This window comes from Rhinatrema bivittatum, chromosome 1, assembly GCF_901001135.1.
Source record: "Rhinatrema bivittatum chromosome 1, aRhiBiv1.1, whole genome shotgun sequence".
NCBI lineage: Eukaryota > Metazoa > Chordata > Amphibia > Gymnophiona > Rhinatrematidae > Rhinatrema > Rhinatrema bivittatum.
In genome coordinates, this window is record NC_042615.1 from 548,327,927 (window position 1) to 548,341,057 (window position 13,131).

The 13,131-nt window shown below is 43.9% G+C and overlaps 2 protein-coding genes across 5 annotated transcripts in view; one reads left to right on the plus strand and one right to left on the minus strand.

Moving 5' to 3' along the window:
- GCNT1 (glucosaminyl (N-acetyl) transferase 1) overlaps positions 1-13,131 on the plus strand; it is a 211,208-nt gene that overhangs the window by 162,702 nt on the left and 35,375 nt on the right. The window lies entirely within an intron of this gene.
- The window catches only part of PRUNE2 (prune homolog 2 with BCH domain), a 140,960-nt gene continuing 128,465 nt past the window's right edge, over positions 637-13,131 (minus strand). For all 4 annotated transcript variants that reach the window (XM_029616257.1, XM_029616239.1, XM_029616248.1 and 1 more), the window contains 3 exons: positions 6,176-6,184; positions 4,240-4,287; positions 637-1,152 (listed from right to left, as the gene is read on the minus strand). In XM_029616257.1, coding sequence (XP_029472117.1) covers positions 1,122-1,152; positions 4,240-4,287; positions 6,176-6,184 — 88 coding nt within the window. In that variant the 3' untranslated portion in view covers positions 637-1,121. The remainder of the gene's footprint in view (positions 1,153-4,239; positions 4,288-6,175; positions 6,185-13,131) is intronic.

Here is a 13,131-nt window from a genome sequence, read left to right on the forward strand (position 1 = left end):
TGTGCCTCCAAGCCATGACCAGTTTCACCAGTTCATGCACCAGTTCGCCTAGTTTAGAGTTAGGTCCTCAGTACCCCTCTCTGGTTCTTTAGCTTGCATGACCCCAGCTACCCCAGAAACCTTAAGCCACTCAGGTAGGCCTGTTTTTTTTTAAACTTATACCCCTTCCATAGCAGAAGTAAAGTCACAAGGCAACAAATCTGGGTGTGCACCTGGCTTTTAAAATTCACGTTTAACCGTGTAAATGCTTTTGAAAATCAGGTCCTTAGCTTATTTGGAACTTCCTGGTTTCTAGGATTATTTTTTTTTGGTTTTATTACCACTTGCAAAGTTACTTTCCCCATCTCGCTGACAACACAATGAGATAAATTTGCATGCATTGGAAACCTCATATTTGTTCTGGATATCCTGAGAACCCAACTGGACAGGTTTGGAAATTCCCGTGCTAAAGAACCCTCTCTCTCTCTCTCTCTCTCTCCTCTTCCCACCCCCACACAAGCAGGTACAATATGAGGAGACATGTTTAGTGCACCTGGCCCAAACAGTTGCTTAAAATAAGTCAACTGTGTAACAGAGAAACAAGTTTTACAACACTGTCAGTAGTACAGAATAGACAAGGATGTTTCTGCATGACAACCAGAAACAGATGTCCTAGAACGATTATGGAACCAAAATGATGTCCTGTCTCCTCGCAGAGGTTCGTTTTTCTTTTTTTTCCAAATTATTAGGTATCAGGTATGTTCCCAAGTTAGCACAACAAGAGATGGCAGATTACAAAAAAAGATGAGCTACATTACAAAAAAAAAAATGAAAGAGCAGTCTGCAAAACTCTTTACTTTCCTTACAAGTTTTATCATGCTGCAGGCACCAGGCAAATACATTGGCAAAATAGTGAGGCAGAAAAACAACTCAAAACTTAAAAATAAGAATGAACGGATCTGCTTGATGCTATTCCAAATGAAAGAAATTTCGGAATGATGACATTGAAGGGGTGCCCAGGCTGCAGAGCTGAATGGCGCTGGATTTATGAGGAAAACAAACAGCAGAAGGTGTGCCTCCAAGAATTTGTCACTGCATCTCGGATCCTGGAAAACTCCTCCCTCTTTTCAGTCGTCAGGAAGTTACGGGTTTTCCTCTTCTTTCTTGTCAAAGCTAAAAATAAAATATAAAAAAGACAAAAAAAAAGTAAATACCATTCCTTGATATGCAACAGATATATGTATCACTTTCGAATAATAGAAGGACTAGGGGTCATTCCATGAAGTTAGCAAGTAGCACATTTAAGACTAATCGGAGAAAATTCTTTTTCACTCAACACACAATAAAGCTCTGGAATTTGTTGCCAGAAGATGTGGTTAGTGCAGTTAGTGTAGCTGGGTTCAAAAAAGGTTTGGATAAGTTCTTGGAGGAGAAGTCCATTAATGGCTATTAATCAATTTTACTTAGGGAATAGCCACTGCTATTAATTGCATCAGTAGTACGGGATCTTCTTAGTGTTTGGGTAATTGCCAGGTTCTTGTGGCCTGGTTTTGGCCTCTGTTGGAAACAGGATGCTGGGCTTCATGGACCCTTGGTCTGACCCAGCATGGCAGTTTCTTATGTTCTTATCTATAGATAGCTGGATCGATCATCTAGCTATCTTCCCTCCCGCTCACTGCCGCATGGGATCTCTTTTTATGCCCTTTGTATTTCTAAGGTAGATTAGGGCATTTTTCCAGAGTTTTTACTGGATTTGGAAGTTTCTCCAGGATATTCCTGACAGTAGCGGTTGCTGCTTTGGGAAGGATGTTATGATTTTTGAGTACTTTCAAATCAAGAAGCTTATTTTTCAACTTACACTTAAGCACCTTGGATCCACTTATGACAAATGTTATGGGACCCGTGATTACAAACTCTGGGTAGATGAATCTAATGTACGAACAAACACCCTGGTGTTTTATGACAGTCGCTTTGCATTTTTGATATGCCATCCTGTGCTTCACCTGTGTTGTTTTCTGGCTGTTTTGTTTATCAGTGTTCCCCATTTGTAAGCCCGTAGAAGGAGTTTGTAATGAGTGACGTAAAACTGTAGCTCACAGTGGCTGTGTATATGTATTTATGAAAATGCTGTGAGAAGAGCAGGTGGAAGAGAAGGCTAGGAACAGCTCATGGCTGTGGGAGGGAGCGGGAGAAGAAAAGGCGGTGCAGCTAGCTTGTAAGCAGTATTGAATGGGCAGAAGGCGCTTCCAGAGAGTTACTGAGGGGAACAGACTGTGGAGTTCTCCAGGAATCAGCATGCAAACAGCGTGGCTGGACGTGATGAGAGTTACTGAGGGGAACAGACTGTGGAGTTCTCCAGGAATCAGCATGCAAACAGCGTGGCTGGGCGTGATGAGAGTTACTGAGGGGAACAGACTGTGGAGTTCTCCAGGAATCAGCAAGCAAACAGCGTGGCTGGATGTGATGAGAGTTACTGAGGGGAACAGACTGTGGAGTTCTCCAGGAATCAGCAAGCAAACAGCGTGGCTGGGCGTGATGAGAAACGGGCTGTCAAACATAGACATGTGTAGAGTCCCACTGAAAGTTTGGCCTTGTAGAAGGCTTATGCATTTAGAGAAGGAGAGGGGAACACACCATTTATTGCCACAGGCTCCCATAAGTGGCTGCCACAATGGTGATTTCTTGTTTCTGTATTAGACAGAGGCCCCTGGAAGAGTTGGGGATTTTTACGTTGGAAATCTAAGGGAAAGGAGCGCTCTTTCCCGTTCCCTTCCTTTTTTTGGAGAAACATTGGACCCAGTTCAGCGGGATTAAGGCTTTATTTTGGAGTTTGTAGAGGCTTTCCCATCGATTTGCCATTCTAAGGAGAAGGGTTTTCATTTTGGAACTGCATTTTTCCAACGTTCCCTCATTTTTTTGTTAAGGGACCTGAAGTCTTTTCACCCCCTGGTTCCCTTTGGAGAAAGAGAAACAGTGCTCCTGTGGCAGATGTGTTTGTGAAGGAGAGGATACCGATTTGGTTCCCTGCTTACGAGGAGAAAAAAAAGGAGAGAGGGGGAAGAAGTGGCACCCTCACAGCGTTTATCCGCAACCGATATCTTATCCGGTACAACGAGGAGCGCAAAGGAGGTGCCTCTCCGGTACAAGCAGAGAGCATAAAGAGAGGAGGAGTGGAAGCAGAAGAAAAGATCAGAGCATTAGGAAAATTCAATGTGTCGGATTATTGGTATTGAACAAATGCCTCATCTGCTTTTTGTGCACTTGGAGACAAGACACACATAATGCCTAGGGCCTGGGAGAGAAACCATCCCCTCCAACCCCTCCCCCCCCCCCCCCCCCCCCCAGGAACCTGCTATGCGGGGCTTTAAGGCAGTTGGAAATTTTGGGACTGAGGCTTTGCCCAGGTATTAAACATGAGGCCTTGACATACATCGAGTCACCTGAGAAGGGGGGGGGGGGGGGGTGGTCACACAAATTAGTTCTGTGATGCCACCGTAGGACTGGATTCTCTGAAGTGAAGCATTACAAAAGAAAAACAACTAAGGGTCATGTTAATTTTCCCTGGTGCTTATGGGGATGGAAAGGATGCATTCCTCACTCATGTGCGGTAGCAAACCAGGCTACAGAGGAAGGGCTAAGGTAGACCTCAGCAGGCAGGCCCTCATCACTGCCGCCACTCTCGCTGGATGGCTTGATAGCCCCGCTTCCGCCTACCATTTCAATTCAGTGCCCCCGGCTGGTTTCAGGGATGGCCCCAATGGGAATGGAAGCAAAGGCAGTGCCGGCGAGAAGTCCACCTCTTCTCCTAACTTGCGGCAGCCTCTTTGCTCACAGAGTGGGCTGGTGGCGGTGAGAGCCTTGCTGCTCTCCGTTCAGCGAAGCACGAGAACTCAGCTGTGTCCTCGGGGCGAGCCGGTCGTAGAGCAGCCGAAATGGGCAGGGCAACTTGGCTCTTAATCCGGCAGGAATATGACACGGAGCAGTGGGAGTGCAAATAACCACGGGCCCACCCCCTCTATGATAAGTGGGCCTGGCACCAATTTGCTGGTTAGAAAGCAGAAGTGGGACCAGCAGCATGTGCCTGCTCGAGTGAACACTGCGCAGGAATCAGGTTGGGAGCAAGGTTTTTGGGCTCCTAGAGCCAAGAGGGAGTCATTTGGGGTGAAACTATGGCGTTCACGCAACCTGAAATTTCTTTTCAAAATGACACCAATAGGCATTTAAAAAAGCACAATTATACAATTAATTGGAAATTCTTACTCTGGCTCCAGAGAATTCATTTCCGGTTCGTTTGGAAGGCAGCGTGCTCTGGGTGCAAGGGAAAACAGGTAGAAGTAAACAGCTTATCTACGGCGATTCCTTTTCCTTTTTTTTTTTTTTTCTGAGACAGGATAGGTGAAGGTGAGGTTTAACATCCCCAAATTACGATGCAAACATGCCATAACATGTACGGTGGAAACATAGCCACCAAGGCTCTATAGGATTCTAAAAACAATAAACTATAATTATATCTTTATTGATTTTTCAAAATTAATACTTGAAACAGTAGTAAAATCACATTATACTACAATCAAAACAATATTAATTCCACAATCCTTCCTATTTTAACAAACAGAAATTGTTACCCAACATCAATAGCAAAACAGAGGCTCAGAAAATAAAGGGAGTATTGAGGAAATAAAGACAATTTCTTATATTAATGTCATCCACAGTGAGTTCTGATTACATTTTACTATTCTAAAAACAATAAACTAATATTGTTTTTATGATTGTCAGCACACACCTTAAACTTTTTGTTCTCTTCATGCCTGCATTAATTTGTATTGGATAAAGGGGAGCTATGCATGCATTTATTTGCCTCCCTTGAAGAATTCTGTTTTTGTGTGTGTGTGTGGTGGGGTGGGGGGGGCATCCATTTATTTATGCTCCTGCTGGGCTTCCAGATCATTTAGAAAAAGCCTCTACTGGGCTACTGTACAGTGAGCCTTCATTTACCACTAATTAAGGTTTGTGACTTTCTATTACATCTACAGCTCAGCCCCTGCATGGTCAGGGGAAATAGCCAAGGTACTCTCCCTCCATGGGGTTGTGAACACCACCTCCGCAGCATCTCCCAGCCCCAGCCAGCCTGAGGAGCAGAGACTGGAGCCAGAAATTGAACTCAGCTCTTCAGCTTGATGGACCAAGAGGTCCCTTTCTGTAGACCTCGTCTACGCTTCTGTCTTACAGGACTGCATGAGGATCCAGGGCTGAATGCACGATGTCTTGCTGCACTATAATAGTGGTGACCCAGACAAGAGACCGTTCTGTGCGACACATGAAGAAGCACCTGGCAAAAGAGGGTGTTCTGGGTGAATGTTTAGAGGAGCACATCATGAAGCAGGAAAGTTCTAGGGCTTGTGATTTTAAATCTTGCTCTTTCACTAACTTCACCTTTGAACTTGGGCAGTCAATAAAGGGTTAATTTGTCTGAATTTGGTGCTTAACTTTATGCTGGACATTTTTCTATTTGCCAACTCCAGGTCAGATGTACTAAAGAGTTTTTCCACTTGGAGACAATTATTTTATAAAAAGCCAAGTGTCTAAATAGAGGACTCTAAATTAGGTGCCTATTTTCAGTTAAACTTAGGGAACCAAATTTTAAGCTGAATATTTACTGAAATTTAGTGTCCTATTTTGCCTCCTTATGTGCTTAGTGCTGAAAAGTAATACTAAGCACCTTTTTTCCCTGCCTTAACTCTGCCCCCATAGCCAATGTTATGATCCTAAATTTAGGGTAATGAAACTGGGAGCCTAAATTTAGAAACTCAGCCCTAGTAAATTTTCCAAAGGGCCAATTTGGGCACCTCACTCCTAAAGCTAGGAGTCCAAACACTTTGAAGCCTCTCAGTATATCTGGTCTTTTGTTTAAAAATAATCATATCCTATATTACCAAATCATGGCTCAGAAGTCTTATGCACATCATGAAAATCATACAAACCCTCTTTACATGTGTTTTTAGATTGACCTTCATGCCAAATTTGTGTAACACATTATCAACATCATTGCACTATGCCTGACCCTCAGTCTCCATTTTCTTATATGCAGAGTCGGTCTCTTGATGTCACCAATATCTGTAATTGAGTGGAAGTAGAATGACCATGCGCAAGCTAGGGTGCTACCACGAAGTAAAAGTAAAACATTAAAATTACTTACGTGCCCCAACTCCATAGAATTTAATGGGGAAAATGGAAACAGAAAAGAAAAACAGAAATCATTATTTGAAGATAGGAAACATAATTCAATTTTTATAATGAATTCACAGAAAATGTCAAATAAGACTCTTCAGCAAGGAAAAGACCACTGAAGAGAGGTGAAACAGAGGTATATAAAACCATGAAAGGCTTGGAGAAGGTAAATAGGAAATTATTGACCACATTGTCTTATAATAAATTAATTATACAATAAAACTATCAGGTGGAAAATTCAAAACAAACAAAATGAAATATTTGTTCACACAATGTATAATTAACACGTGGAACTCACTGTCATAGGACATTGTGGAGGCAAATAGTATAACTGGGTTCAAAAAGGGATTACACAAATTTGAGGATGGATGATAGCTCAATCATAGGGATACCATTTCTAAACCATGGCTACTAGAAACTGGAATGGTATTACAGCAAATGGTCAACTTTGCATGTTTCCTATTTCTTGGAATGTGACCTTTTCTCAGCATTTGCTGCTTGTCACTGTCAAAGAGAAGGTACTTAGCTAGATTGACCTTTGGTCTGATACAGATTGACAGCTGTTCCATTCTTATGCCTGTAGCAATGCTACTTCGTACTTCATGGAACAGTATGAAGGACTCATGTTTGCTAATGTAGCTGATCACTATGCTAGTATTACTTGTGTCTTGTGATATCCCTGAAGTCTCTGGGGTCTAATAGATATGTGCTGTGCATTTGAACAAATTAGATTTGAATAAGTGTAAAAAGGTTTGGATGTGTGTAGGAAGTATCTACAGTCTTAAGTGTGAGTGTGTGAAAAAGAGAGGGTATAAAGTTGTGATTTAAAAAAAAAAAAGAAAAGAGACCTAGAAAAAGATGCCATGATTTTGCCTGCTAAATAGCCCCCCCCCCCCCCCCCCACCAGCAGAGGTCATCAGTGTGCTTTCTTCACAGCTGTTCTTTCTAGCCACCTTCTCGCTGACTCCATAAGGCGGCATCTCCAGCCCTACTTAACCCAGCCTGTCCTTTCCCTCCTTGCCTCTTTATTGAGTCTCTGACTACTTGACCTAGCCATCCTTGCCTTGCTTTCTACCTTGTGGCCTTTTCTGCCTTCTGCCTTGCTTTGTGGCCTATCTTGGCCTCCTGTCTTGTCTCGTGGGCTTCCTTGGCCTTCTGCCTTGCCTTGTAGCCTTCCAGGCCTTCCTGCTTGCTCAGTGGTCTTGTAGGTCCCCCTGTCTTGCTCTGCAGCCTTTGGGCCTTCTAGGTTCATTTAACCCAGCCTTGTGCTTTGTTTGGGCCTTCTTATTTATAGTTGCTTGTTCTAGTCCTATCCTTGTCCAATCCTTGTCTAGTCTTGTCTTGTCCTGCCCTGTCCTTGCCCAGCCCAGCCCAGCCCTTGCCCTGTCCAGTCCAGTCCCTGTTTCCAGTCCAAGCCTTGCCCTTGATGCATTCACTTCAAGCCCTTGTTTTCCTTTTGTCAGTCCCAGCATTGTCTTTTGTTCCAGGTCTTGTCTCCAGTCCCAGTATTGCACTTGGTCCCAGTCCATGTCTTCAGTCCTGCCTGCATCCAACTCCTGGCAGCCCTCAGTACAAACTTTGCCCCCCATTCCTGCCTGTATCCAGCTCCTGCTGGCCCTCAATACCAGCCTGTGCCTGGTTCCAACTCTCAGCCTGTGCTGTGTTTCAGCTAAGTCCTGCCAGCCACATGAACCCAAGGGCTTAACCTGCAGGGGAGGAGGCTAGTACAGGCAGAAGACCCAATCTGGCCTTGCCCCAGAGTCTGGTCCTGCTCCTGCTGAGGGAAATCGCAGCCCAGCCTGCCTAACCTGTTACAATAAGAGAGGTAAAATGAATGCTGTATAGGCTAATGTAGGAGTTGAGATGAACTGACCCTTTAAAAGCAGTTTTTGCACTGGAAAATTGAGCTAGCCTAAATAGAGGAACATTGTTAAAATTATTTTAGGGTTGTTACTGATAAATAAAAGAATTTCCTGGTGAGGAATATCACCTTGCTGAACTTCAAACAAGAGTAAATAATATATTTGTGTTTGAAGGCTGCTAGAGGCAATTAAAAGACGTACACTTTTGGATGAATCCGTTTTTGCAGGCAGATCTACAGATGGAGTGGAGGTCTTTTATGGAGTGCTTATGTTGGCTCCTCCTTTTGCACATTTTAAATATCTTTCATCAAGTCATGACAAATATTTTTTTTTCAAAATATCTCTTGAATATCTTCTTTTACAATAGCTGCTGTTTGGGATTATTATTCACCCTCCAGAGGTTAAAAAGAATTTGGATGCACTTATCCCCATATCTTCCAGTGATGCTGTTTACCTCTTCTTTATAGATGAATAATAATAGCAATGTTTCAACTCCTCTTCCTCTCCCCTCTTTGGGAGCTGATACACAGATCAACTTGCTTGCTTTTGAAATTGTAATGTCTTCAGATCATCTTTGGAAGAAAGGTACCTTAGAAATGCAATCTGTAATCTTATTATGGTTGGCACATCCAATGGGAACATGGTATTTAAATTCAGGGGAGAATAGCTTTCAAACAAATGAACGTGGCCGCATATATGTGCATATATGACTGCAAACAGATCCAGGCAACTATTTTATAACCCGTGCATATGATATATGCCTGTTTTATAAAATTCTCATATCTGTACCCCATAACATACATGTGACTATAGGCTTAAATGCAAATACATGCAATGCATTGAAACGACATTATCAATGCACTGAATGCACCTACTTTTCCTACCTGTTTTAAAATTATATGCATGTATATTATACACACAAAGTAAAGTAAGCCTTACTCATGTAAGTCTCAATTTATGCATGTAAGTTGACCAATTTTAGATCATATGCATGTAAATTCAATTTACCAATTCCTTCACAGGTTTGCTCAGTGCTTCTCCAGGTCATTGTGACTTTCTTGGTTCTTCAGCCTGAATTCCCCCCAGTTCACCCAGTCCTCCCACCCAGTGTTACATAATAAACACATTTAATATTACTTATGTACCAGGGAAGGGATGGAAGGGATGGAAGGTGTGCGCAAGTTCCATTGGAGCAGTAAGCAACAAAATAAAAAAATCGACAGGTAGGAGAAAGGGTTTAGATGGTGGGGAGGAGAGGGGAAGAGGAAGGGAGGTTAGGGTAGGTGGTAGGAAAGTTCCCTCCAGTCTGCTCCTTAATTGGAGTGGACTGGGAGGGAACTGTGGAAGACCATGATTTTGTTGGCAAATGTCTGTGCATAATTGTCTATTAAAATAGCAACTTGCATGTGATAGAAAACTTTTAGAGTGCCTGCCCCTTTTTTACCCACATGTATGTGCATGTGACAGTGAAAATACATGTGCATTTTCAACTTTTATAAAATACGAAATAAGTGAGTAGATGCTACTTATGCATATGTATGCTAATTTGTATGCGCATATTTGGGCAAATTTTAAATCTCTCCCATGTGCAAAAACGGGGGTTACACACGTTGCCGGGCCTTGCGCACACACTCGCATCTTCAAAGGGGCCCGGTCTGGGGGGGTGAATGGGCAAGAGGTGGGGCTGGTGGCAGCTGGTACAGCGGCCATTTGCCGCTGTACCAGGGAAGGGATGGAAGGTGTGCGCAAGTTGCTACTGTTCCATTGGAGCAGTAAGCAACAAAATAAAAAAATCGACAGGTAGGAGAAAGGGTTTAGATGGTGGGGAGGAGAGGGGAAGAGGAAGGGAGGTTAGGGTAGGTGGTAGGAAAGTTCCCTCCAGTCTGCTCCTTAATTGGAGTGGACTGGGAGGGAACTGTGGAAGACCATGATGTGTCTCCATGCGAAACTTGCAGAAATCTACCCCCCTTGTGTGTGCGGATTACAAAATCTGGCGCACATGTGCGCGCGGGCCCAACAATTTAATAAGCGTGCACATGTTATTAAATCAGCACGTCCATGTGTGCGCGCACATGCACGTACTAAAATCTACCCCATTGTTTTGAAAATTCACTCCTAACGTTAGTGCATATATGAGGATTATCTTCTTCCTCTAATACAGTGAAAATTAAGCACGTAAATTTCAATATCAAGAATCTGGAATTCAGGTTTTAAGGACAATAGGTCAAACTTAGTATTTCGTATCTTGGAAAAATTTGGTCCAATGTTTCTAAAAAAAAACCAAAACTGTGGAATTCAGTGGGACAGCATGGTACTTTCCAAACCTCCAACCCAATGGAATACATTCAGCCAGTGCAAGATGTTCAGCCGCCCTAGGCAATGATGTCAGCCTACCATGTGTATGCATCACGTGGCGTGATGCCTTCACATCGACCGCGGTGCCCATGGTCCCATGTCTACTTCCGGCACCCTAGGTGGCCGCCGAGTTCACCTAATGCCTCCCACTGACCCTGCATTTAGCAAAGTCCAGGATCAGAAGTAGGAAAAGTAGAAGGATGTTGACTATAAATACAGCATAACATTCTTACTGGGATCAGTTGCAATTTCTGTCAATAAAACTAAGCACCATCAATGAAATAGCCAGAAAAAAACAGTACAAAACAATTTTAGTCAAGCTGTATTCCCGAGTCAATGTTTTTGGCTTTGTTTGGTTAATAATTATGTAGCATTAAAAATTAGGGATGTGAATCGTTTTAGGACGATTAAAATTATCGTCCGATAATTTTAATATCGTCTTAAACCGTTATGGAACACAATACAATACAGATTCTAACGATTTATCGTTATAAATCGTTAGAATCGTGAGCCGGCACACTAAAACCCCCTAAAACCCACCCCCGACCCTTTAAATTAAATCCCCCACCCTCCCGAACCCCCCCCCCCCAATAACTTAAATAACCTGCGGGTCCAGCGGCGGTCCGGAACGGCAGCGGTCCGGAACGGGCTCCTGCTCCTGAATCTTGTCGTCTTCAGCCGGCGCCATTTTCCAAAATGGCGCCGAAAAATGGCGGCGGCCATAGACGAAAAAGATTGGACGGCCTCCTGCAGTCAATCTCCTGCCGGCGCCATTTTCCGTACGAAAACGATTCGCGGCGGGAAATCGCTCCCTGACCCCCGCTGGACCTCCAGGAACTTTTGGCCAGCTTGTGGGGGGCCTCCTGACCCCCACGAGACTTGCCAAAAGTCCAGCGGGGGTCCGGAAGGACCTCCTGCCATCCAATCTTTTTCGTCTATGGCCGCCGCCATTTTTCGGCGCCATTTTGGAAAATGGCGCCGGCTGAAGACAACAAGATTCAGGAGCAGGAGCCCGTTCCGGACCGCTGCCGTTCCGGACCGCCGCTGGACCCGCAGGTTATTTAAGTTATTTGGGGGGGGGTTCGGGAGGGTGGGGGATTTAATTTAAAGGGTCGGGGGTGGGTTTTAGGGGGTTTTAATGTGCCGGTTTTTCGATTTTTCGATTTTTAACGATTTTTAACGATATTTTACCCCCCCAAACGGCAACAATACGATTCCCTCCCCCTCCCAGCCGAAATCGATCGTTAAGACGATCGAGGACACGATTCACATCCCTATTAAAAATTGTTTTCAATATCCTTTGGCTGTTTCCTCTTCTGATCCTGGACATTTTCTAGAGCTCTCTATTTGTTTGGACGTTTGCAATCTGTATTTTCATTCACTGGTGAAATATGTCAGGTTTTCTCTCTAGTGTGTGGGTGCTGGTCATTACAGGACCTGTATTTTTGTGTTTGAAACAAGGCTGCTCCTTATGTTATGGACCAGGCAGGCAGTTTCTGCAGGAAGGAACCTGCCTACTTCAAAATAAGGAAACACTGGATCCCCTTAAATCATTTAAAAGACCAGCTATGATAATATCTCAGGGAGGCATTTGGCCAACTGGATTTCTAGATCAGCCAAAATATAGATACTTCCCATAACTCACATAATTCAATTAAATAAAATAAAAATCACTTTCTTGTTAGGTGGGAATCTTAGAGTTACAGCAAATGATAGTCTTTAAAATCATGAGAGGTCTAGAATGGGTAAATGTGAATCGGTTATTTACTCTTTAAGATAATAGAAAGACTAGGGGGCACTCCATAAAGTTAGCAAGTAGCACATTTAAAAGTAATCAGAGACATTTTTTTTTCACTCAACGCAAAATTAAGTTCTAGAATTTGTTGCCAGAGAATGTGGTTAGTGCAGTTAGTGTAGCTGGGTTTAAAAAAGGTTTGGATAAGTTCTTGGAGGAGAAGTCCATTAACTGCTATTAATCAAGTTAACTTAGGGGCAGATTTTCAAAGGGTTACGCGCATAACCCCGAAAACCTGCTCCTGCGCGCGCCGAGCCTATTTTGCATAGGTTCGGCGGCACACGCAAGCCCCTGGACGCGCGTATGTCCCGGGGCTTTGAAAAAGGGCCGTGGGCATGGCGCCGGTCCGGGGGCGGGACCGAAGCCTCCGGCACAGTGGCTATGCCAGGGGATGGCGCGCTGGCAGCTGGCCGGTGCGCGCAAGATTGGCAGGCGTAAATAATTGAAATAAGGTAGGGGGGGATTTAGGTAGGGCTGGGGGGTGGGTTAGATAGGGGAATGGAGGGGAAGGTGGGGGGGAGCGGAAGAAAAGTTCCCACCGAGGCCGCTCCGATTTGTGTGCGCGTGCTGGGTAGCGCACACAAATGTACCCTGCACGCGCAGATTTTAAAATCTGCCCCTTAGGGAACAGCCAGTTAGCCACTGCTATTACTGGCATCAGTAGCATAGGATCTACTTAGTGTTTGGGTACTTGCCAGGTTCTTGTATCCTGATTTGGCCACTGTTGGAAACAGGACGCTGGGCTTGATGGACCCTTGGTCTGACCCAGTATTGCAATTTCTTATGTTCTTACTCTCGCTACTAAAAAAAACGGTATTGTCATGACAATCATCTCCTGAAGGCTTTTGTATCTAAAGTACAATATCAGCCACATAAGGAGCAAACTATGTACTATATTCATTTTAATTTAGG